Source organism: Sparus aurata, chromosome 16 (genome assembly GCF_900880675.1).
Source record: "Sparus aurata chromosome 16, fSpaAur1.1, whole genome shotgun sequence".
In the NCBI taxonomy this organism is placed as follows: Eukaryota; Metazoa; Chordata; class Actinopteri; order Spariformes; family Sparidae; genus Sparus; species Sparus aurata.
Window position 1 is genome coordinate 13976154 of NC_044202.1, and position 27305 is coordinate 14003458.

Consider the following 27305-nt stretch of genomic DNA (forward strand, 5'->3'; position numbering starts at 1 on the left):
CACTCTCTTCTTACACAAGCTACTTTGGTACATGTTAATCCACTAATCTCACTCTCAGTTAACATTTCATTGGCTGAGTTGCAGCGTGCCTGTGAGCGCACGCGTGTGTACGTTTTGTTTACATCACTAGAGTTGCATTTAAAGATTATTTCCACTGTTGATTCATTTGACAGCTGTTTTCTCGATTAGTCATTTGGTTGTTTGGTTTCTAAACGATGAAAAATATCGATCAGTGTTTCCGAAAGCCCAAGATGATGAAGTCCTCAAATGTGTTGTTTTGTCCACAACCTAAAGGTATCAAGTTATAAAGGAGTAAAGACACAGGAAAATATCCACATTTAAGAAGCTAGAACATTTTTTTAAATAATTACTCAAACTTATAAATCCAGTATCAAAATAGTTGCCATTAAGGTTATAATTGACACCAAAGCAACTGATCGGTTAATTGTCATCACTCTAGACATTAAAAGTAAAAAAAAACATTTAAAGCTGCACCATGTAGTTTTGGGAAAAGTACTTCAGAAACTCATACAGGTAATATTTGCAATTTTGCACCATACAAACTCAGAAAAAAGGCTTTTTTCCATGATTGAATAAACGAAAATAAGAGAATATAAAAGGGAAATTAGGTCCCCAGAACACTGTCGAAGCTAGAAAGGTGGCAGGGAGATGACTGTTGAAAGAAAACGGTCTTTAGTTTTAACCCTAGTGGAATGTTTCCAGCAGTAAACAGCTGTGCAGCAGCGTTTTTTCCTTCTATAATTGTGTCAGTGTGTAATGACCTATTTACTTTTTCTAGATCATGTGTGTGTGGCCCTCATAAAAAACACCAGAGTGCAGAACATGTGGAGGTATTGTTACGTGAAAAACAATTCATTTTTTAATTCTTTCTGTTTACATCCACTCAGTTTTGTAATTACAGGCTGGCCTAATTAAAACACAAAAACTGTAGGATGTAAAACGTTTTTCAGAATGGATGTCCAGGCTTTTATAGTACTTTTACGTTTGACACACATGCACACACAGACGCGCACACACGCGATGGCCATCATCCATTACTTTTATGTTGCCGGGACAGTCTACAGATTTGCGTAGGTGACAGAAGGTAGGTCTAAATCCTCTCGTGGGGCCCAGGGATGATTAATGATTAAAGGGGATTAGGAGGTGGGTCAGGGCTCGGCTACTAGTCTCACTCTGATGCTGCCGTGGCTGCCTCCATACTATCTGTGTCACTCCGACCACTCGCCTCTCGCAGGACTAAATCTGAGGACGCCAGCGGGAAAACAAAGTGAAAACGAGAGGAGGATGGCAGATGTTCAAGGTGAATGCTGACCAGGATAAGGTAGGGACAGTGGACTGCTTGGATTCTGTGTCAGTTACTTCTTACATTTCATTTTTGGGAACTTGGTCCCGACAGAAATTCCAGGTTCAGTGGTATTATGTTTTTTTAAACCACATCTCATCTTGTGGATCTCTTTTCAGTTTGATACATGTGAAGATTGTTTCAAATGTGTGTACATCTGATCATATCATGTATTTTGTCTTAGCAGTGTCTTACATTCATATAGAATGGTGCTATTATGTGATCTTATATACTTTTCATACTTATAGGTCTGCCTGCATCTACACTATAACCAAAATGCAGCGTCTACAATATATCGATCATAACTACCAGGCTAAGCTGCTTATGAGAGGACCTTCGGAGAACTCTACAACCAATCCCCCTTCCCTTGGTCCCCCACACCCCCTAGAGGATAACCTGTTCCTCTCCCCTGCTTCACCTGCGTCCCACCCTTAATCCCCACCCACCCCCCCGGACTTTAAAGGACGAGAGGAGATACATACAATGGCAGTTTTGAGAGTAAAGTTCACCAAGACCAAGAGGGACAAGCTGGCCCAGGTGCTGTGGATCCTGAACTGGATCTCAGTAGTGACGGGGGCCATCCTCTTCAGCATGGGCCTCTTCCTTAAGGTGGAACTCAACAAGCGGGAGGAGCTGATGGCTGAGAGGGATATCCAGTACGTCCCCAACATGCTGATCGCTGTGGGCCTCATCGCCTGTGCCATAAACTTCCTGGGTGGTAAGATCTGCTACGACTGCGTGGACAGCACCAAGTTCCTGCGCTGGAAGCTCATCATGCTGCCCTACATCATATGCACCTTCTTCTTCACCTTCTGCGTGCTGGTGGGGGCCCTGATGTGTTACAGCATGCGCGGGGAGCTGGAGGAGTCTCTGAACCTGGGGCTGACGGAGGCCATGAGGTTCTATAAGGACACGGACACGCCGGGACGGTGCTTCCTGAAGCGCACAGTGGACGTGCTGCAGATAGAGTTCCAGTGCTGTGGAAACAATGGGTATAAAGACTGGTTTCAAATCCAGTGGATCAGCAGCCGTTACCTGGATATGTCCCAAAGAGAGGTGGTGGAGTAAGTGCACACTATAGACTGACATTGATTTATTAAAGAGTATATTCACACATAAGATGGCATAAAAAGTGCAAAATAAACGTCTTATCCTCTGTAATCATTTTTCCACAGTCCCAAACAATGACACACTAATTTCAGATCTTTCACACATAACACCTAGTATAAAACCCTGAGCTTCCCCCTCTTCCTCCTGCTTTCTAGCCGATTAAGAAGTAACGTGGAGGGGAAGTACCTGATGGATGGAGTCCCATTCAGCTGCTGCAACACCTTCTCCCCCCGGCCCTGCATCCAGCAGCAGATCACCAACAACTCTGCTCACTTCAACTACGAGCACCAGACGGAGGAATTGAACCTGTGGATGAAAGGCTGCCGCCGGGCGCTGCTGGAGTACTACACCCACATCATGCAGTCCATTGGCCTCACGGTCCTCATCACCTGGCTGTTTGAGGTGAGAGGACACAAGTTAAAGGGATATTCTTACCCTAATCCTAACCAATCATCACAATCTATGCCTAAACCTAACCAGACCCCTTGCGTAGAGAGAGTCACATAGGCAGACATACAAAACGCTGATCATCAAGTGAGTCACTTAGACCTTGGATAGTTCCAGGAAGTTTTTTTCCAGGAAGGCAATTTGATTAAGCTAATATGATAGACAAACAGTTGGTGAAACTGCTGTCATTGCTGTGAAACAATGGTCCACTGGAGCGAATGGAGATGATGTGACTCTCTCTACTCGAGGAAGCCAACCAACCCAACCAAGGAAGCCAACGAGAACTAGCCAGTCAGAGGCAGAGTAGGGCAGTCCATGACTTCCCCACCCTTGGGAAACAAATTTCCCCACAGGTGTAAGAAATTTCTAACATAGGGCAATGTAACAAGCAATGTTGGATATCGAATAAGTGAGTTTACCAGACCACTGTGGCTTGTTTGTGTTGTTTATGAGGCTAGTGGTCCAAGCCTACACTGAGCTCCTGCTAGCACAACGCACCTCAAAATACAACTTAACTGTGATAGTCAAGTTGCATTGACTAGTGAAAGGCATGACTGGTGTCATCTCGGCCTTTGCATGAACTCCATTATGGCACATTCACTTCACACCCTTACAGTACTAATCCTTGAGTAAATCTCTACCGTCGTATTATCTCTGTGTCCTCCCCGCAGGACATGAGGTGGACTCTCTTATTGTCCTCTACTCAGCTGCATGTCAGTTAGAGCTGCGGACACTTACAAGTTACAAAATGACAGCAGGCCATATGGACAAAACACACAAAACTCTACCTGTGTGACCGCCTTGTATCATGAGTTGCGTTCACATGTTGTGTCATGTGTTCACTAATATGCTTCTGCGCAACTCGTTTCAGCTGTCAGTGTTGACAGGGGTTCGTTTCCTCCAGACCTCCCTGGAAAACGTGCTGAGGCAAGGCGACCCCAACTCTGAGTCTGAGGGCTGGCTGCTGGAGAACAGCTTCATGGAAACGGCCCGCACGAACCTGAACATCATCAAGAGCCTCGGCAAGTGCAACCAGATAGACACAGCCAACAATGGGGACCCAAACATTAATGTTCCCTGCACGTCTAAAGCAAACTACGGGCCGGACAACGTGCCCCCGAAGCAAACACCTGAAGACAGTTGACCTCTCTCAGGCCTCAGTGAACAGCATCTCTAAAGGGCCTTCATCTAGACGCAACATTTAGTGGTTTGAATCAATGTGAATCCAAATCTCTCAGTGCATGTTCTTTTTCCAACGTAATGTAAATCCTAAATCACCACAACTGTACACATCTGTACTGTGATATGTTTACAAATGATATCTTGTTGCCTGTGTTAGGTGTGGTTTTACAGCAGGTGTTCTTACAGTTCCTTACACCTGTCTGCTTGAGTCATGATGAACTTGAGATTTGTATGAAGAGAAATTAGGAAAGTGATCAGAAGTTGAAGGCCGCGTTTTGCCTGATTTTGCCTCAAAGTATGATAATAAAAAGCAGTCGAAAGAGGTCAGAACATAAATTACACTATACTAGTAGTGGAGCAGGGTGACTTGGCCCTCAGGTTAAATAGAGCCGTGATTCCACCCAGAACTGTTAGTCCCAGGAAACACTTTTCAAGGAGTTAACAGCCACTTGTCTAGAGACTCTTTGAAGGTTAGGCAAATTAGCATCTCATGTACGAAAAAGCATCCGCTGTTTTAGTGCGCGACTATAGAACAACGGCCAACATCAGTCCATCTGTCATTTTATTGCTTCTGTAACCCTTAGTTGATGCATCAGAGCACAAAGAACAAAAAAAAACTGCTTTGCAGCTGCAGATTTTTAATAATACTTTTGAAACCCACGGAGCAGGGACTTTTTGGGGATAAGGTCCTGGGAACATCATTCAGGCCCTGTTCCCTGCAGTGGAAAAGCACTGAGTTCCTCAAAGGTTCCTAGTCCCTGGGGAATGTTCCTGCATTGAAAACAAGCTCAGATATTGCAGTACAAATAGTGGAAGAGCATGACGATGAATTTTTAGATAAGTTCTGGGTGTTCAGATAACATTAATGGATCACTTCTGTGCATTTTTACCCGACTTTAGCAAGCAGACCTATACCAAGGGGTAGTTAACAATGGGATGAACACGGTGTGTTATTGCTTACACATTAGTTAAAAGCACATAACTAAACAGAAATCGGATTACTAACACTGTATAAGACATTTCCTAGTGTGTTTGAGCTGTCACTAACATGGATCTCATGTGCCTCAGCAAAGCCGCCATGGTCTTACCAGAACATCTCAGTCACTGTTGCTGGGATGAGCTACCACAAACTTCTAAGCTGGTGATGGTCGGGTATTATTGTTTGATTGTTTCCTAAGGGCTCCAAACAAGCAGAGTGGAAACTAGGCTACCATGTCTTACTTTGTTTTAATTATAAAGCCTTCAACATATTGGCTGGTGGTTAAAGGAACTCTGCTTTATTCGCCTTACTGTTCAGAAATTATAGAGCACAGCTGAGAAGGCAAATTACATCTTAAGCACTCAGGGGGACAACAACAAAGAAACTTATAGGTTGTTAAATTAAAGCACGAAGGTTAATAAAGTACTATTCTTGCTATGAGATATTTGAAATAAGTGTGTTTTCCATTTCTGCCTTGGGCTGACTTGATGGATAAAACAATGTGTTCTATGGGTGAGCAACATGAGAGATTTTGCTCCAAAACATGGTCGATTTTACAAATTGTGACACTATAGCACTCAGATTTATTAACGGCACAGGAACAGTTCATCTGTATAGAGGCTAGTGTATTTATTTCCACAGCCTGGAAGTCATGTAGGACTGTCAAACAACACACAAAGGAGGACATTTTATATTCACACTTTTCCTGAAAAGGCTGAGCAACAATGATCGGAATAACTGAAAAGATATCAGATAGATTGCTTCAATAAAAAGTACATTTCTTTCTTAAATAGAATATTGAATTCTTAAAATCAATTTGTATTAAGGGAATCAGCACCATATGGTGAAATGTGACTATAATCTGTTTAGCAATGGCCCATTTAATAGGTTTTCATCATTACAAACATACAGTGGATATCTGATAATCAATTTGGACAACAGGATTTTTCTTTACATATGTTTTCATATAATTCATTAACATACTCTCAAGAGCAGTGAGGATTTGTAATCGTAAAATAAAGTTAAAATACAAAAAAAAAAAGAGTCTGAAATTCATAAAACTTTAATCTGGTGTCATGAAATGAAATTATGGAAGCAGATTACTGTGTACTTCTCTCTGATTATTCAACCAGTTTTAAAACAATTTTGAAAATAAGGTATATTCTAGAAAATGTTTCATCCATTTCATATGCACCTATATATGCGAGTAAAGGTTACAGTAAGATGCGGCTTTTATTTGACACAAAAATGTGTAAAATCTTTGACCCATGCATGACCATTTCCAAATGAATGTACCTTCAAAAATGGCATAAATCAGCAATTATAACTTAGGACAAATCTGAATGTCTAACACAAAAAGAGAATGCAGAAAATTCACAGCATCACTGAGGAGTGGAATCAAATACATGAACTGATAACGGAAACATGTCAATGTGTATCTGATGTTTGTCTTTATTGGAATGAGCCTCTTTGCAAATTACATTTTTCTCGGAGAAACTCATTCTCACAGCAGACAATCAAATTAAAACAAGGCGACTTGGGTTTACTATTCTTCATCTTCCTCCTCTTCCTCTTTTGACTGTCCAACTTCTCTAGACTCCAGCAGGGGTTTCATCAGGGAGGGATTGGCTGCTCAGGCCTTCTTTGATTGAAGGAGGGCTGTTTGTTTCTGTGTGTTTGTGGGGGGGAGGGGGTGTATATGTGTGTGTGTGTGTGTGAGTGTGTTTGCGCCTCAGGAGCACTGGAGCACATTGTGCTCTATGGCTGTGCTCTTTACTTTTTAGCCCACCACAGCTGGAGTAATCATCACAACATCTGCCACTCAAAGGCAAACATAACGTTGACCACCTCGAGGCTGCGGGCGATTTCTTCCAGGATGCAGTGCTGCTGCCACAGCTGGTTCAGCTTCCTGTAGCGCTCCGGGCAAAGGTGCAACGGATTGCCCCTTCTGGAAATTTAGAGACAGACGGTGTCATTTATTCAAGTGTTTGTCCAAGAAACAAACAATACTTCTGATATGACAAAATTGTGTTCTTCATGGCCATGGCTAGGCTGTTAAGACTGCAGGTGGCAGAGGTGTTTAAATTACAGCAACAATTACTTTTTTGCCTGTAGGAGGCAATGTTGCCATTTCTACATCTGCAATTGTAAGCAGAAGTAATTTAATTCAGTATGTGACAATGAAAGCTACGTCTCTTACACAAGATGAGGATCTGTCTCCCCATAGTCATCCAGGTAAGGAGCAGGGTATGTGCTACCTCGAGTCTTACTGGCCATCAATACGATTTCACACTCTCTTATCCTGTAAACATGACATTAAACTTTATTTATACAACACATTTCATGCAAGAAGTCAAATAATGCTTTTTCTAGGGCTGGAAAATCATTCTTTTGATCCCTCCCAGAATTTACGCACCTGAGGAACATCCCCACTCCAGCACCACAGGTAGCGGCGTGGGCGGTGCAAGCTCCCACATCTTCCCCATCCAGCTGGCTGAGACAGCAGGAGCTCTGAGAGCACAACATGGCCCCGCAAAACAGGCACAGGGTCGGATGCTTCCTCTCATCGTCTGTGGACTTGGGACACCTGCGGAGGAGAAGAGTAGGTTGGACATCTCAAGTCGAGTTTCCACTGAAAAGCTGTGACTGAGAAAGGACTTCAAGTGGCCACGTACTGAAAATGACAGGCTTGGTTGAGGAGAGCACTGTAATCCTCTGGAAGATCAATCAAGCGATTCCTTCTCCTGGGGTATCTGGGGAAGGTTTATTATTCAATTATTAGGAGATGTTTTATTACAAAATAAAAGTAGGGCTGAAAGAATACGAAGGATAAAGTTTACCTGACAGTCTGCATTTTGCCATTCAGGGCTTTGGTTACAGCTGGGCTTCCACACCACCTTATAAAGACAAAACAAATGATAAAACTGCTAACCCCTCCAGTGAATATTAAACGATCACTGATCACACTAACATTGCTCATATGTTTATCACCAACCTCTGCAGCAGTGGAGTAACAGGGTCTCTGTGCTCCTGGAAGAGCTGGAACAGATCAGAGGGTAATGCCAAGTATCTGCACAGTTCCTCCATCTGTCCTTGAGGGGTGACTGCAAAGACCGAAAAGTCAGCTTCCGTTCATTAATCATCATGTGCAGTGTGTTAGAATGATTAAATACTTCAGTTTGACCTACCAGCAGCACTAAATAGCTCCTCTGGAGGATGCACTCCCGTAAGGCAATTGAAAAAGAGAGCAGCACAGCGCAGGAAAGGTTCAATTCCTCTCTTCACTCTCTCTGCCACAGAGCTGCCAGAGACGTCTGGAATTTGCCTGGCGAGCAAACCACAGAACAACCGGTCAAACGAGCTAAAGGCAGTCTACAAGATCATAAACACCTCTGGGCATGCAGCATGTAAAGGGACAATATTTGCTTCAACTGAGAGGGCATTTGTTTCCATTACAAACAGGCAAGGGTCATTCCTGTCAGGTTTGCTTATGAAGCAGGCTAAAATAAAAAAAGATCTCAGTGAATATGTCTTTAGACAGTGTTCAATGGGGAACACGGATGGCGATTTGTACGTAAAAGTCTACATGCAGTATATGGAAGGACAGCACTTAGAAATGTGGACAAGAAGCATTTGTACCTTCCAGTGTGTTGTGACACTGTAGTGAGCAGCTCTGCTGCTGCTCTTGTCTCCTCTGTCTCTTCTCCACCTGCTACTGCAGGGAAATCTAGGCAGAAGCAGCACCATTATTTATTCATCATAATCATCCTTATTATTGTGCAGCATTCTTAGATAGATACAAGAAGTACTGTCAGACCAGAATGGATGGTGGAGACATTTGCCATTTGTACCTGGAGAAGTCAGGAGGATCTGCAGCATGTGAGCCATGGTGACCAGATGCAGGATGTGCAGGTGGTTGTAGGCAGAGCTGACAGTGGACGGCTGTAGGTCTACAGCCTCCTCCTGATACAGTGAGGGTATAGACAGCACTAACCCCACCTGACAACACACACAAGAGCACACACACATTCACAAAGTAATAAAAAACTCTAGCACTTTAAGTAAAAGTTTTAAGTTGTGAGAAACTCAAACAAGAATCATATCTTTTAGAGGAAACCTACCAAGAGATGGAAGAAGTCCACCTCCAGAAGAGAAGGGGTGTTCTTTCTGCTCAAGACCGGTATCAAAACTGGGGAAAGAGGTCGCACATATGACCACAGGGTGAATGGACACAAAGGCCTTAATTTATAGTATAAAGCACATTTCATAGGTGTTGCAGGAAAACCCAATGTGCTTATATGAAAAGGAAAGCTGCCTACAATTACATCTAATAGATAAATATGACGTAACCTTAGATGACTACATACCACCCAACATGTCGGTGAAGTGCCTCTGAATGACAGTCTGGGAGCTCTTAAGTCTCTGAGTTGCCGAAAACTGAACGATTGCCTTCAGACCTGCAAGCTAAAATACAGAAACATCTCACAATACTGATGACAAAGCTCCACCCAAACCATTATTCATTACATGCATTATATGACAGGTTTTCACAAATCAACATATGGCATCCAACCTGTCTGTTTTGCAAGGACCCAAACAGCGGCTTGTCCTCTTCCTGCAATATGTTTTCTGTGAAGACATGCAAAGATGTTTTGAGGATTGCAAATTAATGACACCAGACAGCGAGACACAATGAGCCAAGACTTATTGTACCTATGGCCTGAATAGTGAAGGCACACGTGTTCCAAGCCATTAGGGGCACACGTGGGCACAGCTCATTGGGCGCCGTCTGCAGCCCCACTCTGTGGACCGTGGTGGCGCACACAACCAGCATCTCCACTATGCTGTCCGAGAACTTCCTCCTGTTAGGAAAAAAAAAAAAAACGAAACAGTGGAGCATTCAGACTGCAGCACTAGAGGATAAAAAATAAATAAGAAGGTGACAGTTTCACTCACGGTTCTTGTACTCCATAGCTCAGTATGGATCTAAAGTCTGGCTGGCTCTCTCCACACAACCCCGTGTCCACGTCAACACTACTTCCTTCTGTGTTGCAATCTGCACAAGGTGTACAAAAGCATCAATTATCTCATCATCATCAGACTGAGAAACAACTTTGCATAATGACATTTGATGGTGCTCATAAACAATCGATGAATCAGAAGATGCAAATTCAAACATTTTCTGCGGCTGCTTTATAGAAACATTCCTCCATCAGTATATCCAATTATGTCTGTTATTTTGAACCAACAACATGTGAGTTTCTACGAAATCAGATGACGCTCTACATCTATGACATTTTGTGCATTTTTTTTCCATTGGTGGATCAGTTTTACACAGGTGACACTGTATGGCAAAGAGCTAGAGTGGCTCAACGCAAAACCTCCAGCACACACATGAGTGGTGCAACATAGAGAAATGCCTTTTCCTGTGACATTGCACTGTTGTCTTCTTACCATTGTCCTGAGTGACTGACTTGAGTCCTTTAACCCTGGCAGAGAGGATCTGGATCCAGCGAGGCAGGGTCAAATGCTGTCCAATTATCTCTGCATTTTCACTACAAACATTAACACAAATATTCACATTACTTCTACATATTATGTCAATTGTAGATTGGGCTGAAGAAGGTGTTTCTAACTTACTAGTTAAACATTAGTGGTTCCAATGGTATGAGAGGGACAACAGTGTTGCACAGAGACTTGCACAGGGGACACAAGTACTCCCCATTCTCCAGGTCGATGATGAGCTCAGCATGGAGCCGGTTCCTGGTTGTGTTCTGAACAGCCTCAAAATATCTGAAAATTACAGAAAATATACATCATACGTCGATTGAGCCTCCACACACATACATACAGACACACAAACAAGAGGAGCACATAATAACTCACTTCTGCCAACATGTGGCATGCATGACGTGTCCGCAGCTGCCAGTGTGGGTCCCAACTGCCAGTTCAGGGGGCATGAAGAGCGGATATGAGGTCCCTGTCCCTTTAAGGAATAAATATAATGAACATGTGCCATCTTCCCCATGAAACTGCAGCTGTTAACAATTAAACGACAATATAGTTACTGAAAACTGACCATCTTCTCTGCTGGTCGGTATCTTCCCTCTGCACTGTGTCAGTACTGTGGACCTCTGGACACACGCTGTCAGTACCATGGCTTGAGCCTGGGCCGCCACTTCCTGTTCTTCCTGGCAAAGAATGCAGGTGAGCACCTCCCTGTCAGCTGGAGTGGACCCTCGGTGGGGCCCGACGGCTACACACAGCTCCATATGCTCCATTGCACAACTAGAGGAATTAGCATAACCCAAAGTAGAATTAGTCAAATTATTTGGTTTGGATCTCATGCCAGCTTTAACCCCCCCCCTGATTTTTTTAAAATGATCCTCCTCACCTCTCAGCAGCTATAACAGGCTCGCCTTGTGTCCCGCTCTCTGGCATGTTGTCATACAGCATCTTGTTTGACTCAATGAAGTTCTTCTGCATCGCTGACATCTGGGCCATAATCTTCTGCCGGTGGAGTTTGGCTGCCTCTGCCTTCCTTTTGCGCTCAGCTTTCTCTTTGTCCTGAGCACTCTGGAATAATGACAAGTCAGACAGCAACATGTTTCTGTTAATTCAACACGATTTCTTATAGTTTCAGAGGCAGGCATGACTAATCGCTGGATTGTGTTTGGCACCTTGAACTCCTCTTGTGAAACGACTGAATGATGGTGAGTCAGTGGGATGTTGTAACAGGGAGGCTGTGTCAAGACAGAACAGCTCCAAGCTCTTCAACAAGGTGCCTTTTTATTTTGTGTAATTATTCATTTGGTATTTAGGCACTTTTATATGTTTTTTTTTTTACATTTCGTGACCACTCAAAAACTTGACAAATTTGATGTTGGAGACAATGAAGCTCGCTTGAAAATGTAAAAGTTGACAGAGGCCCAGAGCTCGCTTTGTAAAAGGCGTTTTATTAAAGAACTGAACCTATCGGTACAGCATTCATGCAAACAAGCAAATTCAAATCAGTTTCAAACATGTTTAAATTCATCAGTCATTGTTCTTTTACCTCTTCTGGCTTGGTTGCCTCTACGCTCATGGAAGCTGTTGGACTGGACTTCTCTCTAAGGCACTTCACAATTTCAAACATCTAGCAGAAAAAACATTCATACAAAAAGGTAAAGAAATTTCAAAACAAATTAATCACTCTACAAAAACGATAAAAACTGTCATATGATGCAAATGATGAAAATGCAGAACAGCCTACCTGTAGAACCCATTTGACCATGTCTTTCTGAGCTTCGAGGGAAGGTACAGACTTAATCTTGGACAACAAGAGGAACACTGACTTGCCGTGTTCTGAACCAATTTCTGGAACAACAGGAGAGACACTAATGTCACAAAATCCACAAAAACAAACCAGTTTATAGCTTTATGAATATGAACAACAAAACAATCAGTTTTCACTCACTGCGGGCCTTGAGGCTGAAATCGAAGGTCACCTCCTCCACAGTGCTATCCTCAAGCTGGATTTTCTCTTCAATCAATGCCTGACCTATCAAGTGCAGAGCCTGTGTGGTAAATGCACGCATTTCATTATTGCAAGTGGTTTCAGTTATAAGTATCAAAGGCTGATCAAGGTTGACTCTGTGAAGGATGTAACGTGTACCCTCTGGATCATGGCTTCTGTCCAATGAGTGGCTCTGTCCTCTGCAGCTCTCTGTAGGACACGTCTCAGGATGTGGATGATAATGTCACAGCAGAGAAGACGCACTATGCTTGAGAAAGCTGGGCAGAAGGCCGGGGGAACTGGAGGACGCAGAGCTAGAAACAAAAAGGCATTAGTAGAGCTGAGGATCATCACATCTTCAAGATGTACGGAGGCCTGTGCAGAGCAAAGATGTCATTCACCTTTATCATTGCTCTCCTGAGTCCTCCTCTTTTTTTGAGACTCTTCTGCCTACAACAAGTGAAAGATATTGAAATCAGGAATATTCAAAACTACTTGTGTGAATTTAATGTAAACTTGGTGAGACGCTGTTTTACCTTGCTGTGCTGTGATCTTGAATAGTGGTAGAAAAAGGGGTTGAATTCTACCAGACGTTCTTTTCTAACTTCATACAATCCGTGTCCTGACACCCCTGGTTTTCTAAAAACAGAAGAGATGGATTAAATCCACTGTGAAAGGACTGTTAAGATAGAACTCATAGAGTAAGCTGTGACCCAGTCTTTACATACTTGAAGGTGGCAACTTTGGTTATTACAGCCTCCAGGCCTGTTTCATGGCTCTCCTGCATTGAAAACATTTAGAACACATTTAGAAACGATAACTCTCTCATGAAAACTAAGAATTAACTTTATAATTTAGAGGTATTATGTAGTTTACGTTCTCCGGTAGACCTTTGACCAGGCTACTATGAGCCATGGGCTCAATGCACAGCAGGTGGATAACCTCCCTCATTGTCACATCCTCTTTGGTCACCTGACTGACACCGGGGACATAGCGCTCACCTGGAAACACAACACTGGTCAAACACTGTTGCATGGTTCGAAACTCTACCAGCTAATGTCTCAAGTTTGATTAGTGGACCATACCAACGATGACGATGAGAAGGTAGAGCATCTCTTCGGTCAGTCGATTCCACTGAATCAGTTCATCCTGCAAATTGTGTTTATTTTCATCAGTGTTTGGTGGCACCAAATTATTTTTTTCCTGAGTAATTGTGTTGCTTACCTGGTCTTTGCTTGAACAACTCCCATTAAAATAATCAAAGAGCTCAAATCTCAACAAGATCAGCATGAGGAAGTGGTTGGCGTCCATTTTGGAAGCAGCTATCTGTAAACAATTTTTCCAGAGGGTCTTATATCACCAGATTGTATATATAATAGGTCAAAGTTAAGAGCATGAGAGAAATCCTACGTCTGACTGCCACCGACCTGAAGCATGAGAATGTCCTTATCGTACATCTCGTCCCTGCATTTTACGTCCTGATAATAGTAGACCTGTTGAGGTGAAACAACAACATGCATTAATTGATAAGAAAATAATTAAAGCAAACATAGAGAACTAAAACCATGCCCTGAACTTCCATAGAAAAAATGAGCATATGAGTTTACCTGGCTGACCAATGACAGCCCGTTTCTCCTCCACATTTCAGCTGACACCTGTGCAGCCAGCACCACACAGCGCAGAGGATGCTCTGCCAGCTGGGTGAGGTCAAAGCTCTCCTGCAACACACCAGCAGAAAATTCAGACAAACTTCAACACAACAACAGAGCACACAATGAATATCTGCTTGCTGACTCACTGGCACACGCTGCTCCCTATACATACAACTCAGTGTTTGTTTGTTTGATTTTTCACTTACAGAATTATCCAGATGTTCAATCGCCCCTGTTCTGCACAGAGTTACATACAGGCCTGGGGGTGACAGTGTACAGAGAGGTAAGTTCACAGCTGACAGAAAAATACACCAATAACTCAAAGAGCATCTCAGATATTATATAAAGTTCTCCTACCAGCTAGTAGCCTTGAGATGGGCAGATGTATGCTGACGGGCTGCTGAGACACTTTGTACGGACGAACATGGAGGATGTGCTTGCACATGTAGTAATCAGTGGCTTCCCTGTGGAAGGGCTGGTTATTGCACTCCATCAGGACTTTGTGGCACTCTTTAAAGCCGAGCAGCAAGAGCTCATCCTGGTGGAGACACAAGCAATATATTTGACCATACGAAAAGTGAAGGGTAAGTGAGCAAGTACAGTATTTCCTCAAATAAAAACCAGGTGTGAAACGAAAGCAACGTTTTGAATCCTGGTCAACAACAAAAAAAAACAACAACAATTACTAAGCATAATATACATTTCCATTGCTTTAATTTAAATACTTCAACAGTATAATCGTGCTATTTTCATCCCTTTGTTGTTCTGGATCACGTATGCAAATAGATATCATTCCATTTCAGATGTTTGTCAGCCAGTGTATTTTGCACAAGTGCCACAAGATGGCAGTGTCATTAGGTTTTCCACAACACATTCCTCCAAATATTTCACAATAAAACCCTTGTTTAGAAATGATGCCTTTCTGTCCCCTGAAATGATAGAAGGCTTTTAATCAGAAGCAGATACGGGCAAAGTTGAGTTTTATTGAAGCTATAACGCTCTAACTTTAACAAGGCATCTAGGAGTGGATTAAAACATTACCTATCAAACAGAGGGAATTTAAAGTAATACAAGCCTATTTCATATAAACATACGCTAGCTCTATTATTCTGGATAATTCTGATGTTTGATGGACAAATTGAACTCACATCAGAGGAACACCAGTCCTGAAACATAGCAAGAATGTGGCGCAGCTGGATCTGAAGAGAAAAGCCAGCTTCCCATTCTGGCTCCACTGCAATGTGTTGACCGAACTGGCGCTTCACCTCCTCCATACCCTGATTAATGAAAGTGAAACAGTGCCAGGGTTCATAACTATCTTGTCTGTTGCCATCAAAGAATGAATCAGGATAGAGTGAAGTATTACCTGCATGCATTTAAGAAGCCCAAGAAAGACCTTGAATCCCTCTATGAACTGTGTCCGCAGCTCGTCAGTCCATATTGAGGGTTTACTGATGAGAATATACCTGAGAGAGAAACAAATTACATCTCAGATATAGACCAAACTAAGTAAGAAACAAAGACTTAGAGTGCTTCCTTTTTACCAACCTGAGGTCGTGGAAGATGACCTGGATGCGCGAGAACTTGTCTGAGTTGTAGCCGAGGAAGAAGAAGCGATTGTTGACATCCAGATGTTCCTGCAGCAGTTCCATGACTGTATCAACTATCACTTTAATGACATTGGCCTCTTTGATCAGCTGTCTTGCCTGTAGGCGGAACAGGAATGTGAGGAAAAAAAGAAGCACTAACATTAAATCATCATATTGACGCCACCTAGACATAACTGATGCGGTAACAAAACACACTTACCAATGTGGGTACCGTAAATATCTGAACAGACAGAGCAGTGATGGATATACTCCTCTCATGATCATCATTTATGAAGTCCTTTTGCAGCTGCTTAAAGTGCTGAAAAGAAAAAGATAGTTTAATACATAGATAATTTAAGCAAATGAAAGGCAAAATGTCTTTTCAAAATCCCCTTTTTCACCTTTGTAAACTCAATTGCAAAGAGCCTCTTGAACTCAGTCTCCATCAGCATGCTTGAGAAAATCAGTTCATGTACTATCTTGCGAGCACCTTGGGAAGATCAGAAAAAAATTTCTCGTTAGTGTCATGTGGAATGAAGTTGGGCTTGAGCTTGTACTCCGAATGAAAATCAAGCTACTTGCCTTTGAACATCCGAGCATCGTGCAGCATGAGACTGCTGATGAGGCAAGGCTGGTCGCTGTCTGGATCTGACTCCAGTGCCACCTGACAGAATGCCTGCCTGAAGCCCACTGCGCAAAGACACACAAACGGGGGTCATGCAACTGTGCATTGACAACTGAGCATTAAGGTGTAGGCACGTTCTCTAAAAAAAGTATAAGTCAGGGGTGCACAGTAAATACATAAAGCTGTGAAATTTGTGTGGTGGCAATGACGGCAGCACCTGAGTAACCGATGATCTTCTGGAACCAGGAGCCGAGGCGCAGGGCAAAAGTTTGATGAGCCATCACCGCCGCGTGAAGGATCTCCACGCGTAGTGGCTGCAGGGAAATGTGCTCGGAGTTGGACTGCAACACAGCAGTGAAAGAGTTACAGCTCACTTACAGACTGGACAATAATACTTCTCAATCAAAAAATTATAAAGCAGTGTTTTTTCTGGTCAGTGGCTGGTGTTTACCCTGATGAGATCCTTTGCTTGCTGGCAGGAACGAAGAGTACCTCTCTTTACTGCCCGCCGGCCCTGTGCAACGATTAACAATAATAACAATGTAATAATCTGCATCGAATATCGCGAATGCAATCATGGAAACACGACATGATAAAATTGTTTTTAAAAAAAAAGTCAAAAGCAAATGAAACTAAAAATACCTCTTTATCAATAAGTGCTGTGTGTGTCTGTGCTTCAGCCTCATTACAGTTAACAGAGCGCTGCAGGGTGTAGATCACATGGTCGTACGAGTGGTGCTCATCGTTGTACAGTACACAGTAGTATGCATTGTCTTTTGTCCTGCATGGTTGAAGACATGATCATAGTTAAGTTGAGTGCTTTGCATATGAATGAATGTATTTGCATGTGATCAGACAGGCTGTACCGAGGCTGGAGTTCCGCTGACAGCTCCGAGTTCTCCTCCCACACCAACAATTCTGTGACGTAGTGCAGCAGCCCCCGGAACAGCTTCTCAGCACGCTCATATATCTCAGGCTCCAACAAACACTCATCCTGCACAAAATGAGAAAATCACACAAGGCTAAATTTTCATATTAGAGACATTTATTATACTTTTGTGCAAAAAAATACATTTTTTTTCATTGACATTAACATTGAACCTGGAGTGACTGAATAAAATCGTTGCTATGATTGTTTTTTTCTAATATTGTAACTTTCCAAGATTAAGACACTTAGAAGAAACTGACCTTCAATAACAACTTTAAACTTTGCCTAAACTGAAGCTAGCATGACTCTGACAAAGTATGTTATGATAAACTTCCCCATTTCCTGTGTCGCCAGCAGTGACTCTCGAATATGACAAGGAAGTGGTCAAAATATTTGGCTTAATAAGAGCTTCAGTAGCTACTGGTTCAGTAAAGTCAATATCAAATTCCCTGAGGGCAAACATTCCACATTGCAGCTAAGTATTTCATACAAATGTCCGACATTCGACACACAAACCAAACAAATCATACAGCGAGTCTGTGTATTTACACCGGTCTCTACGTCACACTACTGTGTGAGAACAAGCACTGGAATCCACCAAGATCTAAACAACAAGGGATCTAAAACAGCGTGTTCAGTTTTTGGGATGCTTTCATGTGTCACTGCCTGTTAAGCACTGGTCCGGTTCTGGTGTAGAAAACACAAAGCAGCCTCTCAGTGATGCCTCTGTTAACAGAAGCACCTGTGTTTACGGAAACAGGCACAAAGCTGTCACGCTGTACTTCTGCTCAAAGCCCAGCAAGATCTTATCCGTGGAAAACCCGATCGGCAAAGAAAAGCCTGGCAAACAACTGCCGAACGGTGACAACCAATCATCAAATGCAGTATGGTAGGAGAAGGTGTAAACTGAATACATCCCTGCACAGTTTTCCACCAGCGTTCACGCATTCAATCACCCTCCAAATCTTTTAACCTCCTAAGTTGGTGCAGGTCAACGCAGCGCTTTTCTTTCCCGTTTCCGGAACGAAAGCTACAGCCAAGAGAGCAGCCTCCAGGACTTAGATGGGAAAATAAGCATTCTGGGGTTCACTGACTCAGAATGGGACAAGTACGCCCCTCCCACATCCCTCTTTTCCGCTCTATTATGTAACTCACCGTCACCATGGCAGTGGCAGCCCCTGGGTCGTGTTTGGAGCAACAGGGGCCGATCTTCCAGGCTTCTTCGTCCCCACAATCGCAGAAGCCCCCGCCTGATGACGCGTGCATCTGGGAAAAAAAGTGCACATACTATATGTCACTGAGGGCAAGTACTGGATACACAGAGCAGCAATTAAATTATACAACTGTTCTTTAACTGTGGGAATATGTTATTAAACAACACTTGGGTTCCAACGAGAAAGGCCAAATACAAGTCTGACAATGAATTAATCAAGCATAGCACTTAGTGTACTGAGAAATATGCTGAGTTTTTTCTTGAAGTTTAAGAGGCGAAGGGGAGGGTAATAAAGCTGTTGGGAGTCTGTGACAGACTCGTAATTGACAAAAGCAAAGTTTAGTGCTTTAGTATGAGTGGGCCAATTCAGAGATGTCAAATCAGAGCAGAAATCCCCTGAGGAGTGACATTCTATTTTTCCCATCTATACAGGGGGAACAATCTGACTGTGACCGACTAATATACTCAAATAAACATTTAAATGTCTTTTTTTTTTTTTTTAAGTTAACTTTTATATTGACACTAACCTTGTAACGATGGCTTTTGTGCACGCTATCCTGGAAGCAGTCCATGCACATGATGCAAGTGGGATCGATTGCACAATCCCTGCAGAAAGGTTGAAGAGGATTTGTTACTTGATGGAGCAAACGTCGACAAAAGCTAAAGACGTCCCACTCCAGTGCCTGTATAAATCATTCCTGCATCAAAACAAATGTATTTAATTCAAAGTGAATATCCAGTGTCAAGTAGGAGTGGGCAATCTGACAATTTGAGATTGTAACCAATATTGCAGACACCCACAATACACTTTCTGGGCAGGTCACAGACATACTTGAACAAACTAATCGAGCAATGTAGGCGACAAGATGACTGTACTGATTGGGCAAAGTGGGCTCTTTTTTGGGTGACACATTGTAATAAATGGAACATCAGCTATAGCTAGATGATGAGCTTGAGCCAAGAACAAACAGTCTGTCTCAATACAGTTACAGTGCCTTGCCAATTCATAGTAAATATCTAACACATCACTGACCTGTATTATTTTTAATTATGTAAAAATGTACTAGTGATATCTTAAATACAACTCACGCTGACCTGGAACGTACATGAACGTTTTGATTTGAGAAAAACTAGTGCAAAAACTGATAAACGAACAGCTCCACATATCTATGTGAGTGACTTCACATCATTCAGGTCTACTCACAAACTGACTGCCCGGCACTGAAACCTGAGAGGGTCTACCCATTAACTATTCATTTTTAACACTTAGCCTAAATTATGTGGGGTTGTTGTGTGATTAGACTGCTACAGAACTAAAACCTATTGAGCCCAAACTATTTCTGCCAAAAGCACTTAATGATGTGAAACAGTCTTTATGTACTGTCAGAATATTCCTGTCTCTGGCTTTACGTCGCATCCAGAAACCCCAGGTACCAGCAGGGCTGATATTTTTTGATACCTAGATTCCGTACCTAAATATCAGCGCAAATATTAGTCACTGATAAAAGCAAATAAAGATTCTGTACTTTAACATATCTACTACTATTTTTGCTGTCATTGCTTATTTATCGCAAGAGATCAGAGGGTCTATTCAGACCTGCAGGAGTAGACAGTCTCTCCCTCTTTGAAGACACGTCCACAGAGCTGGGAGGAGGTGCAGGCCTGCTTGAGCTTCTCCAGACCCTCCTGAGGATCCTCTCCAAACAAGAAACACTCCAGAGGATGGAAGAGTCTGCTCTGCATGAGCTCCTCCTCCTCCTGGGGGCTGTGCTCCGTCTTCAGGCAGAAGATCTGAGGCACCTGCTCCTTCAGGTAGCGGAGCAGCTCCGCCCTGCTGTCTGCAGCCTCCAGCCATTCCTGCGGGACAAAAGGGAACAAGGTCATGACTGGTTTTGTGATGACTCACATCTGACTCCACCGAGTGAAACAAACTCTTCTCATAGTGGTGCCCAGATAAATATTTGCCTTTTTCGCACTGCGTCGTGGTACAGAACAGATCAATCAATCAATTTTGCTGACTGCTGATGCAACCGGGTGCGCTTTCACATTGTTAAGGGAGGTAAACATGCACCACAAAAATAACACAGCTGTTACACTTACACTTCCTGTGCTGGACTGGCAGAGGAATCAAAAACCACTATATGCATGGGGTTGTTTTATAATGGTGAGGCAAAAATCTATGACACACTAATGACTAGTATTAGTACTATCATTATTTTTCACAATATATGTAAGAGCACAAGTTAAAAAGCAGTGTTGCTTTGGTTTCCATTGAAAAATCTTATGAGAAAACTGAAGCTGAACTTTGGCACTTTATTGTGTTTAGTTCTAAAATAGTTAGTGTGAATGACACTTGGACTGACTCCATCAAATATGTGATTGTTTTATGGCTCATGTTCTACCCCTTTTGTATGTTTCTATTTATTTTGGTGCCATGCTGGCAGCAAAATTTACTATAGCTTTTTCAATTGGTTTTTAATGCATGGCAACTCATGTCCAGGCTCTTTGTACAAAAGCAATCACCAAAATACCAAAGGATGGAGATTAACACAACACAGAGGCCACTGCTACATTTACCCCGACTGTGTTATCGACTCTAACAGGCCCCGAGTCCAAAACAAACAATACAGTCACTGTAGGTGAGCAATAAATGCAGTATCCTCTGCAGAGACATTTTAACCATTTAGGTAGCTAGCACATGAGCTAACTACGAACTATAGCCTGGTGGGCAGACGCCGTTTAACTGCACAGTCACACTATATGGTACAGATTAATTAACAGGTTATACTTCAGTGTTTAGTCCCTGAGTCTCGGTGACCACTGTCAGCGATATTTGCTATTTGAAAATCGTACCTTGCTGAGCTCCAGTCCGTCTACAGATTGCTCACCCTCCGCCATATTCCATTTGCCGTAAAGGAGGAAGCGTCAGTTGGAGACTGTTCCAGTTGTAACGGGAGAGCTTTTGCGACGCTATCAGGCTATAATAAAAACAGTCCTTTGCGGATCGGTGTCTTTGTGTGGAGCAGTCACATTGCTCTGTGTGGCCCACACAACCGCAGATTTCAATGATGTCGCAGGTTTAAATGTCCAAATTCGCCAGTGGAGTTTTGACTGGAGCTGATGCGACTGTAGGAACCCCCCCGGCCGCTAGAGGGCGCAGGCCGAGATCCTATCTCCTTTTCACGGTGATGAAAGCAGCGGGGCTAGAGGTCAGAGTTGAATGTTTGACAGAAAGCTGAATATGGATTCCATATTTCATGAGAAAGTAAGTTAAAAACCTTTAATTCAAAGCGTTTAGCTACAGAAAATTCGCCGTGTTCACTTTGAAACCCTTGAACCTTCTAGCGGCGGTTTGTTTACCGGCGCTACCTGAACGGTGTTGGGAGATTTGTGGTGGTGTTTGGCAGTATTGTTGTCCAGATAGCTAAGATGCTAACTGAACCTGCTTGTCAGAGATTATAAAAAGTTTCTTTGCAGCTAGCGGTATCAAAACCGAAAGCTTTGCAACAACCGCAAGCACGTTATGTTGTATCATGTTAGTAAACAAACTGGCTCAACATAGCTGTCTGGACTTTTTACATTAAGAGCAGTTGTACGTGAGTTAGCTGTATGTAGCTCTACTAGTGTGTGGATGCTATCGTGGGGAAAGACCCATAAAAGTGCACTATCATCTTATTCTATGTTCATAAAGCTAACAAAGTGTTTTAAATTAACCTATTTGATCGTGTGTCTTAACAGTAACTAATCCTTTACTTTGTAGCAAGAGGGCTCTCTTTGCGCCCAACACTGTCTCAACAACCTCCTGCAGGGTGAGTATTTCACTCCTGTGGATCTCTCCTCCATCGCTCATCAGCTGGATGAAGAGGAGAGAATGAGGATGGCAGAGGGAGGGATGGCCAGCGAGGAGTATAGGACCTTTTTACAGGTTAGGACACAGGTGATGGTGAATGTCAGTGCAGCAGCATGTTTATTACACTCCACTGCCAAATACTCACTTTATGATCTGTAACTTTGTTTTTAGCAACCATCTGGGAACATGGACGACAGTGGGTTTTTCTCAATACAAGTGAGTTTCAGATTCACTTTATTGTTACTTAATAACAGATCCACAACCACAAAAGGTTGGTGATATCATTTTTCTTTCATCCTATTCCTTTTAGGTAATTAGCAATGCTCTGAGGGTGTGGGGCTTGGAGCTAATCCTTTTCAACAGCCGGGAGTACCAGAGCCTGATGATCAATCCAATGTAAAGTTTCATCGTCAATATTTTATTTTATGATCTCTTTATCTGTGTATTCACAGAACTTTTTGACAGTTTAAGTTGATGGTGACAGTCATTGCTGCTTTCATGTTTCAGAAATGAGAACGCCTTTATTTGCAACTACAAGGAGCACTGGTTTACTATACGCAAACTTGGACAACAGGTATGAGGCACTTATCGACATCGTAAACAAGTGCAATTCAGTTGTGCTTTCGCTGATGACTCTGTTTTGTTTTTATCGCAGTGGTTTAATCTGAACTCACTGTTGACTGGACCAGAGCTGATATCTGACACCTATCTAGCACTTTTCCTTGCGCAGTTACAGCAAGAAGGTATTGTGAAACTGACCTTTATTCATGGTATGTTTGCATATTGCAATGCAGAAAAGTTTATAAACGTTGTCTTTGTGCAGGTTATTCCATATTTGTGATCCGAGGAAACCTCCCTGAGTGTGAAGCAGAGCAGATCCTTGGGATCATGAGAGTGCAGCAGCAGCAGCGGCCAAGGCTTATTGGAGAAGAGGAGGCCCAGACAAGTGCAGGGTATGTACTATATATGCAGACACCACAAAGTAGAGGACCCATAAATTACTTAGAAATTAATATCTTAGTTTAGATTTATGGTTGAAGTTGATTAAAAATAAACTGATTAAGCCTTTTACTGTGAGCAGCAGGCCAGCAGCTCTGGCCCAGACGGAGATGGGCTTTGGTGTGGAGGATGAGGTCGTGGATGAAGATGAAGAGCTTAAAAAAGCTCTGGCACTCAGCAGACAGGACATAGATGTGGAAGACGAAGAAGCTGATCTTCGCAGGGCCATACAGCTCAGCATGCAAGGTAAAGGTTGAGTCATCGGGAGTTTTTATTTTGTGTATTGTTTTCTTTAGTTCTATGAATTAGTCCTTATGCATGCCTCGCATCAATGCGCCAGATCATTTGCAAACATTTTGAGTAGTATTCCAAGTTGTAATTAATATCATAGTTTTGAGCATATGTTTATCATAATTTTTGTGAAAGAAAAATTATATTTACAAATGTCAATACTGAAAATTGTGGCTTTGGTTGCAATATTATAGGAGCAGTGATGAGCAACAAGTCCTCAGAATCTGAAATGGGAAATGTGAAATCTGGGAGTGCTGCAGGAGGACAGAAAGCAGGCCAGAGTGAGACACTCACAGCTGAGGAACTGCGGAAGAGAAGACAAGCCTACTTTGATCGGTGGGTTTAACTGCATGACTGATGACTACTGTTGGTGGGGTGGATAGTGCGATTAACACTGCTTTGTGATTTATGATTATCAATTTTATGGTGTTACTGTGTTTTACATTAAATTGAAACATAATTGTGATGGAGGATTTTTGAGGTCACAAGTTGTGTTCCCTAAGTATTCATGATGCAGCATCCCCCTCCTTGGAATGAACAGAAAATGAATTGATTTTGATACAGATTCTGTCTGTTGACTTCTCAGGCAGCAGCAACAAGCTCAGCCGAACATTCCTCAACAACCAGACACAAAATCGACAAGTGGCTCAGGTAAGTAGATCTGTAATCATGAAGCAGATTATTTAATGAATTTTATCGAAAGGCCAGAGGAAGACATGAAACATACTCACTTAAGCCCTCTTCACTCTTCTAGGATCAGTAAACACTGGAGAGGAGGACCAACAACAGAAGCCCAGCCAGTGAAGAAGGTGTGAAAGGTTTTCCTGTGTTGTTTACCAGCTGCCTGGATTGGCAACCCCATACAGGGGTAGCTTTGCTCCCTCCTCTAACCTTTTGCACATGCGAACAAAAGGAAAGTCAGGAAAGGCTGACACGTTTCCCCCTGGTTAGTTCGCTGACAGGCTATAGAGAAGAGAACAACGACAAAGAAAAGGCAGCAGTTAGTCTAATCTAACTCACTGAGGCACTGAGGCTGGGAAAAGGGTGACCACAGAACTCATGATGCAGTTTAATCCAAGTTTGCAATTGCCTTTTTACCATGGCGCCTTCTATTTCTATTGTGTACTGTCTTTTTTTTTATTCTCGTTTTTCCTCTGGAAGAGATGGAAAGGAATCTTCAGCATACAAAGGGTGTGTTTACTGGAGTGGGATATGAGTGTTGTGTTAAAGCCACAGGAGACCAATGCTAAGACAACAGATAAAAGTTTGATAGATAATGACTGAGCCTCCTTCCTTTTATATTGGACTTGTGTTAAGATGCAATTCCAACGCCTGCCCCACCAAAACATCCATCGTAGTTTTGAAATAATTTCTTGCCGCAACGTACCGAATTATCTTTTAGCCAGTAGCACTAACACGTGTGGGTCATTTATTCCCAACTTCATCAATTATTTTACCTGTGAGTGAAAGAGTGAACTCTTAAGGTATTTAGACAACAACATATTTTGATGTTGTGGCTTTGTTTTTACCTTTTTGAGTGTATAAGTAGGCATAATAAAAAGAAAGTGAGATTCCACCGCTCACAAACACTTAATTTAAGGGTGTTTTGTCCATTCTGGATGGAGAGCGAGCAACTTGATAATTCCATAGAGCTATTTCCCGAATCGAAGATACTTTTGCGTGATGCATATTTTCCATATCTTGTCCAAGATAAGTTGACGTGTAACAGGGAACAAAGTAGAAATCTGTTAACATCAGGGAACTGCAACCCGACACATAAATACATAGTTGATGTTTCCAGCACAGTATGATCAAATTAAAAACCAAATTAAGTCTGACATGTCCAACAGGCCTACCTTGTATTTGACTGCATCTGTTGTTTTTTCCTCATCAGTATTTGTCATGAACCGGTTAAAGACATGTATTAGGAACAGAAACAGCTGATGATTTTATTCTTGTATGTTACAGCCCACAAAATAATTGTTTGATTGCACTGATTTGACTTGTTCTGTATTCCAGTCATACTTAGATCGACGTTTACACACGTTGTAGTTGTACAAAATTATATTCATTTGCACTGAGGTTGTCATGAATTAAAGGGCAATTCCAGTATATAAACCGGGGCCCTATTTATTTTCCTTTTTTTTTTTTTTTTTTTTTTACATATTTTGAGGTCTAAATGAGTACTAGGTACAAAAGTTTTGGAACTGGTCCAGTTGATTACCTCAGTTGGCAGCCGCAAAACATCCCGTAATGGCTGCCACCTAATCCTTAAAGGTAAAAGTAAGTCCTCAAGAGTGCCTGTTTTTGTCACCAACAGGTTTAGATTATTATTCAAAGCGCCTGAAAAGGATCCTTACAGAGATGAGAAGTCAGATCCTATGTAATTAAGCTGAAACAACTATTATATTGTTCTGTTCTAAAGCAACACAAAAGCAATAATTTGACTTTGCAGAACGCAGGAGTTGCTCATCTGCTGTGGCCTCGATTGGTTGTTTTGTGTGTGTTATTCTGTGACTTCTATGTTACTTCAACACGTTAGTTCGGAATTGCCAACCAACATGTTGAAATACCAAAAGAAAATAGGGCTTGGGTTTAAAAATACTGCAATTACCCTTTAAAGCTATGGAATTCATTGATGGATTGATGACCTAACAGTAAAATAGTGCGAATGAAGGATGACTGTTATTCAACCTCATACTTAACACGATCTAAAATCCAAAGAGAAAAAAACAAAACGTCAAAAAACATGTCACCATGTGTGAAATTTGAAGTGTGCATTTTATTCTTTTTTTTTCACTTGTTTCTGATGACAGCTTGGTTTAAATCCCTCTTATTTCCCTCTACAAGCTTCCGTTCAGACCTCAAAACCAAAATCTGGTTGCAACACACAATGCCGATGAATAGACCACATTACAGCATTAAAACAGTGACATTAGTTTATGGTTGTTTGTTCTGGGTGACCGCATGGATATATCTTGATGCTTCCACTAAAGTATTGGATGTCATAAAAAACTTTTGACTTCTCATGCTGGATTGACCTCCAAGAAGATTCCATGATTTCATTACCGTGTTTGTTTCCTTTGAATCTGTTGGGCTTTTTTTCTCTTTTCTATTTAAAATGCACTTGTAAAAGAGTATAAAGTGTTGGTAGCTGGATTTTAATCCTGACATTGTTTTCACTCACTACATTCTTACAGTAAGTACTCATCATTTCTGTTATATTTCACATTACCATAGCACATTCTTTCCTTCAATGTATTAGGTCTTGTTCCAGGATTAAAGTGACATTCACTCCACCGGAAGTTTCTCCTGTCTCATTTTTTAAAAATATTTTACATTAAAGGGACACTTCACCTCAAAATCAAAAGGACATTTTTTTTCTTAGCTGTATTGCTTTTTATCCATCTTGATTGTTTTGGTGTGAGGTGCAGAGTTTTGGAGATATCGGCCTTAAAGATGTCTGCCCTCTCTTAGATATTTTAGAAAAAGATCAGCTTTTGGTGCTCAAGGAACCAAAAACATACATTTGAAAAACTGTCCGGAGCAGTTTGATGGCAGTGACCTACCAACTGCGTCTAC

General features: G+C 42.1%; 3 protein-coding genes across 4 annotated transcripts; 2 read left to right on the forward strand and 1 right to left on the reverse strand.

Moving 5' to 3' along the window:
- The first annotated feature begins 1846 nt into the window (after positions 1–1846).
- prph2lb (peripherin 2-like b) lies at positions 1847–5848 on the forward strand. The gene is made up of 3 exons (XM_030443530.1): positions 1847–2427; positions 2629–2875; positions 3792–5848. Exons 1-3 carry the CDS (start codon positions 1847–1849, stop codon positions 4062–4064), a joined length of 1101 nt encoding a protein of 366 aa, XP_030299390.1. The 3' UTR covers positions 4065–5848.
- On the reverse strand, positions 5693–21565 carry ubr1 (ubiquitin protein ligase E3 component n-recognin 1). Of its 2 annotated transcripts, none has more exons than XM_030443529.1 (47): positions 21437–21565; positions 20181–20440; positions 19111–19189; positions 18526–18636; positions 17309–17436; positions 17085–17223; positions 16894–16956; positions 16660–16783; positions 16400–16507; positions 16219–16307; positions 16038–16136; positions 15777–15934; positions 15595–15694; positions 15377–15505; positions 14586–14766; positions 14435–14487; positions 14184–14294; positions 14004–14069; positions 13801–13902; positions 13662–13725; positions 13453–13577; positions 13305–13357; positions 13113–13215; positions 12978–13026; positions 12736–12890; positions 12538–12637; positions 12334–12437; positions 12136–12216; positions 11476–11657; positions 11161–11369; positions 10968–11061; positions 10722–10874; positions 10536–10636; positions 10038–10137; positions 9795–9943; positions 9655–9710; positions 9449–9545; positions 9203–9270; positions 8933–9080; positions 8721–8808; positions 8270–8406; positions 8077–8185; positions 7922–7978; positions 7757–7834; positions 7498–7668; positions 7282–7383; positions 5693–7029 (listed from the first exon to the last, which is right to left on the reverse strand). In XM_030443529.1, the coding sequence occupies exons 1-47, from the start codon at positions 21479–21481 to the stop codon at positions 6888–6890; spliced, it is 5220 nt and encodes a 1739-aa protein (XP_030299389.1). In that variant the 5' UTR covers positions 21482–21565; the 3' UTR covers positions 5693–6887. The 2 variants fall into 2 exon arrangements, with proteins under 2 accessions (XP_030299389.1, XP_030299388.1); XM_030443528.1 differs by having other exon boundaries at positions 10968–11067.
- Positions 21566–21712: 147 nt separating this feature from the next.
- atxn3 (ataxin 3) lies at positions 21713–27022 on the forward strand. The gene is made up of 11 exons (XM_030443531.1): positions 21713–21848; positions 22344–22508; positions 22605–22649; positions 22744–22829; positions 22941–23007; positions 23089–23176; positions 23257–23386; positions 23515–23678; positions 23918–24059; positions 24310–24374; positions 24478–27022. Exons 1-11 carry the CDS (start codon positions 21804–21806, stop codon positions 24525–24527), a joined length of 1047 nt encoding a protein of 348 aa, XP_030299391.1. The 5' UTR covers positions 21713–21803; the 3' UTR covers positions 24528–27022.
- Positions 27023–27305: the final 283 nt, after the last annotated feature.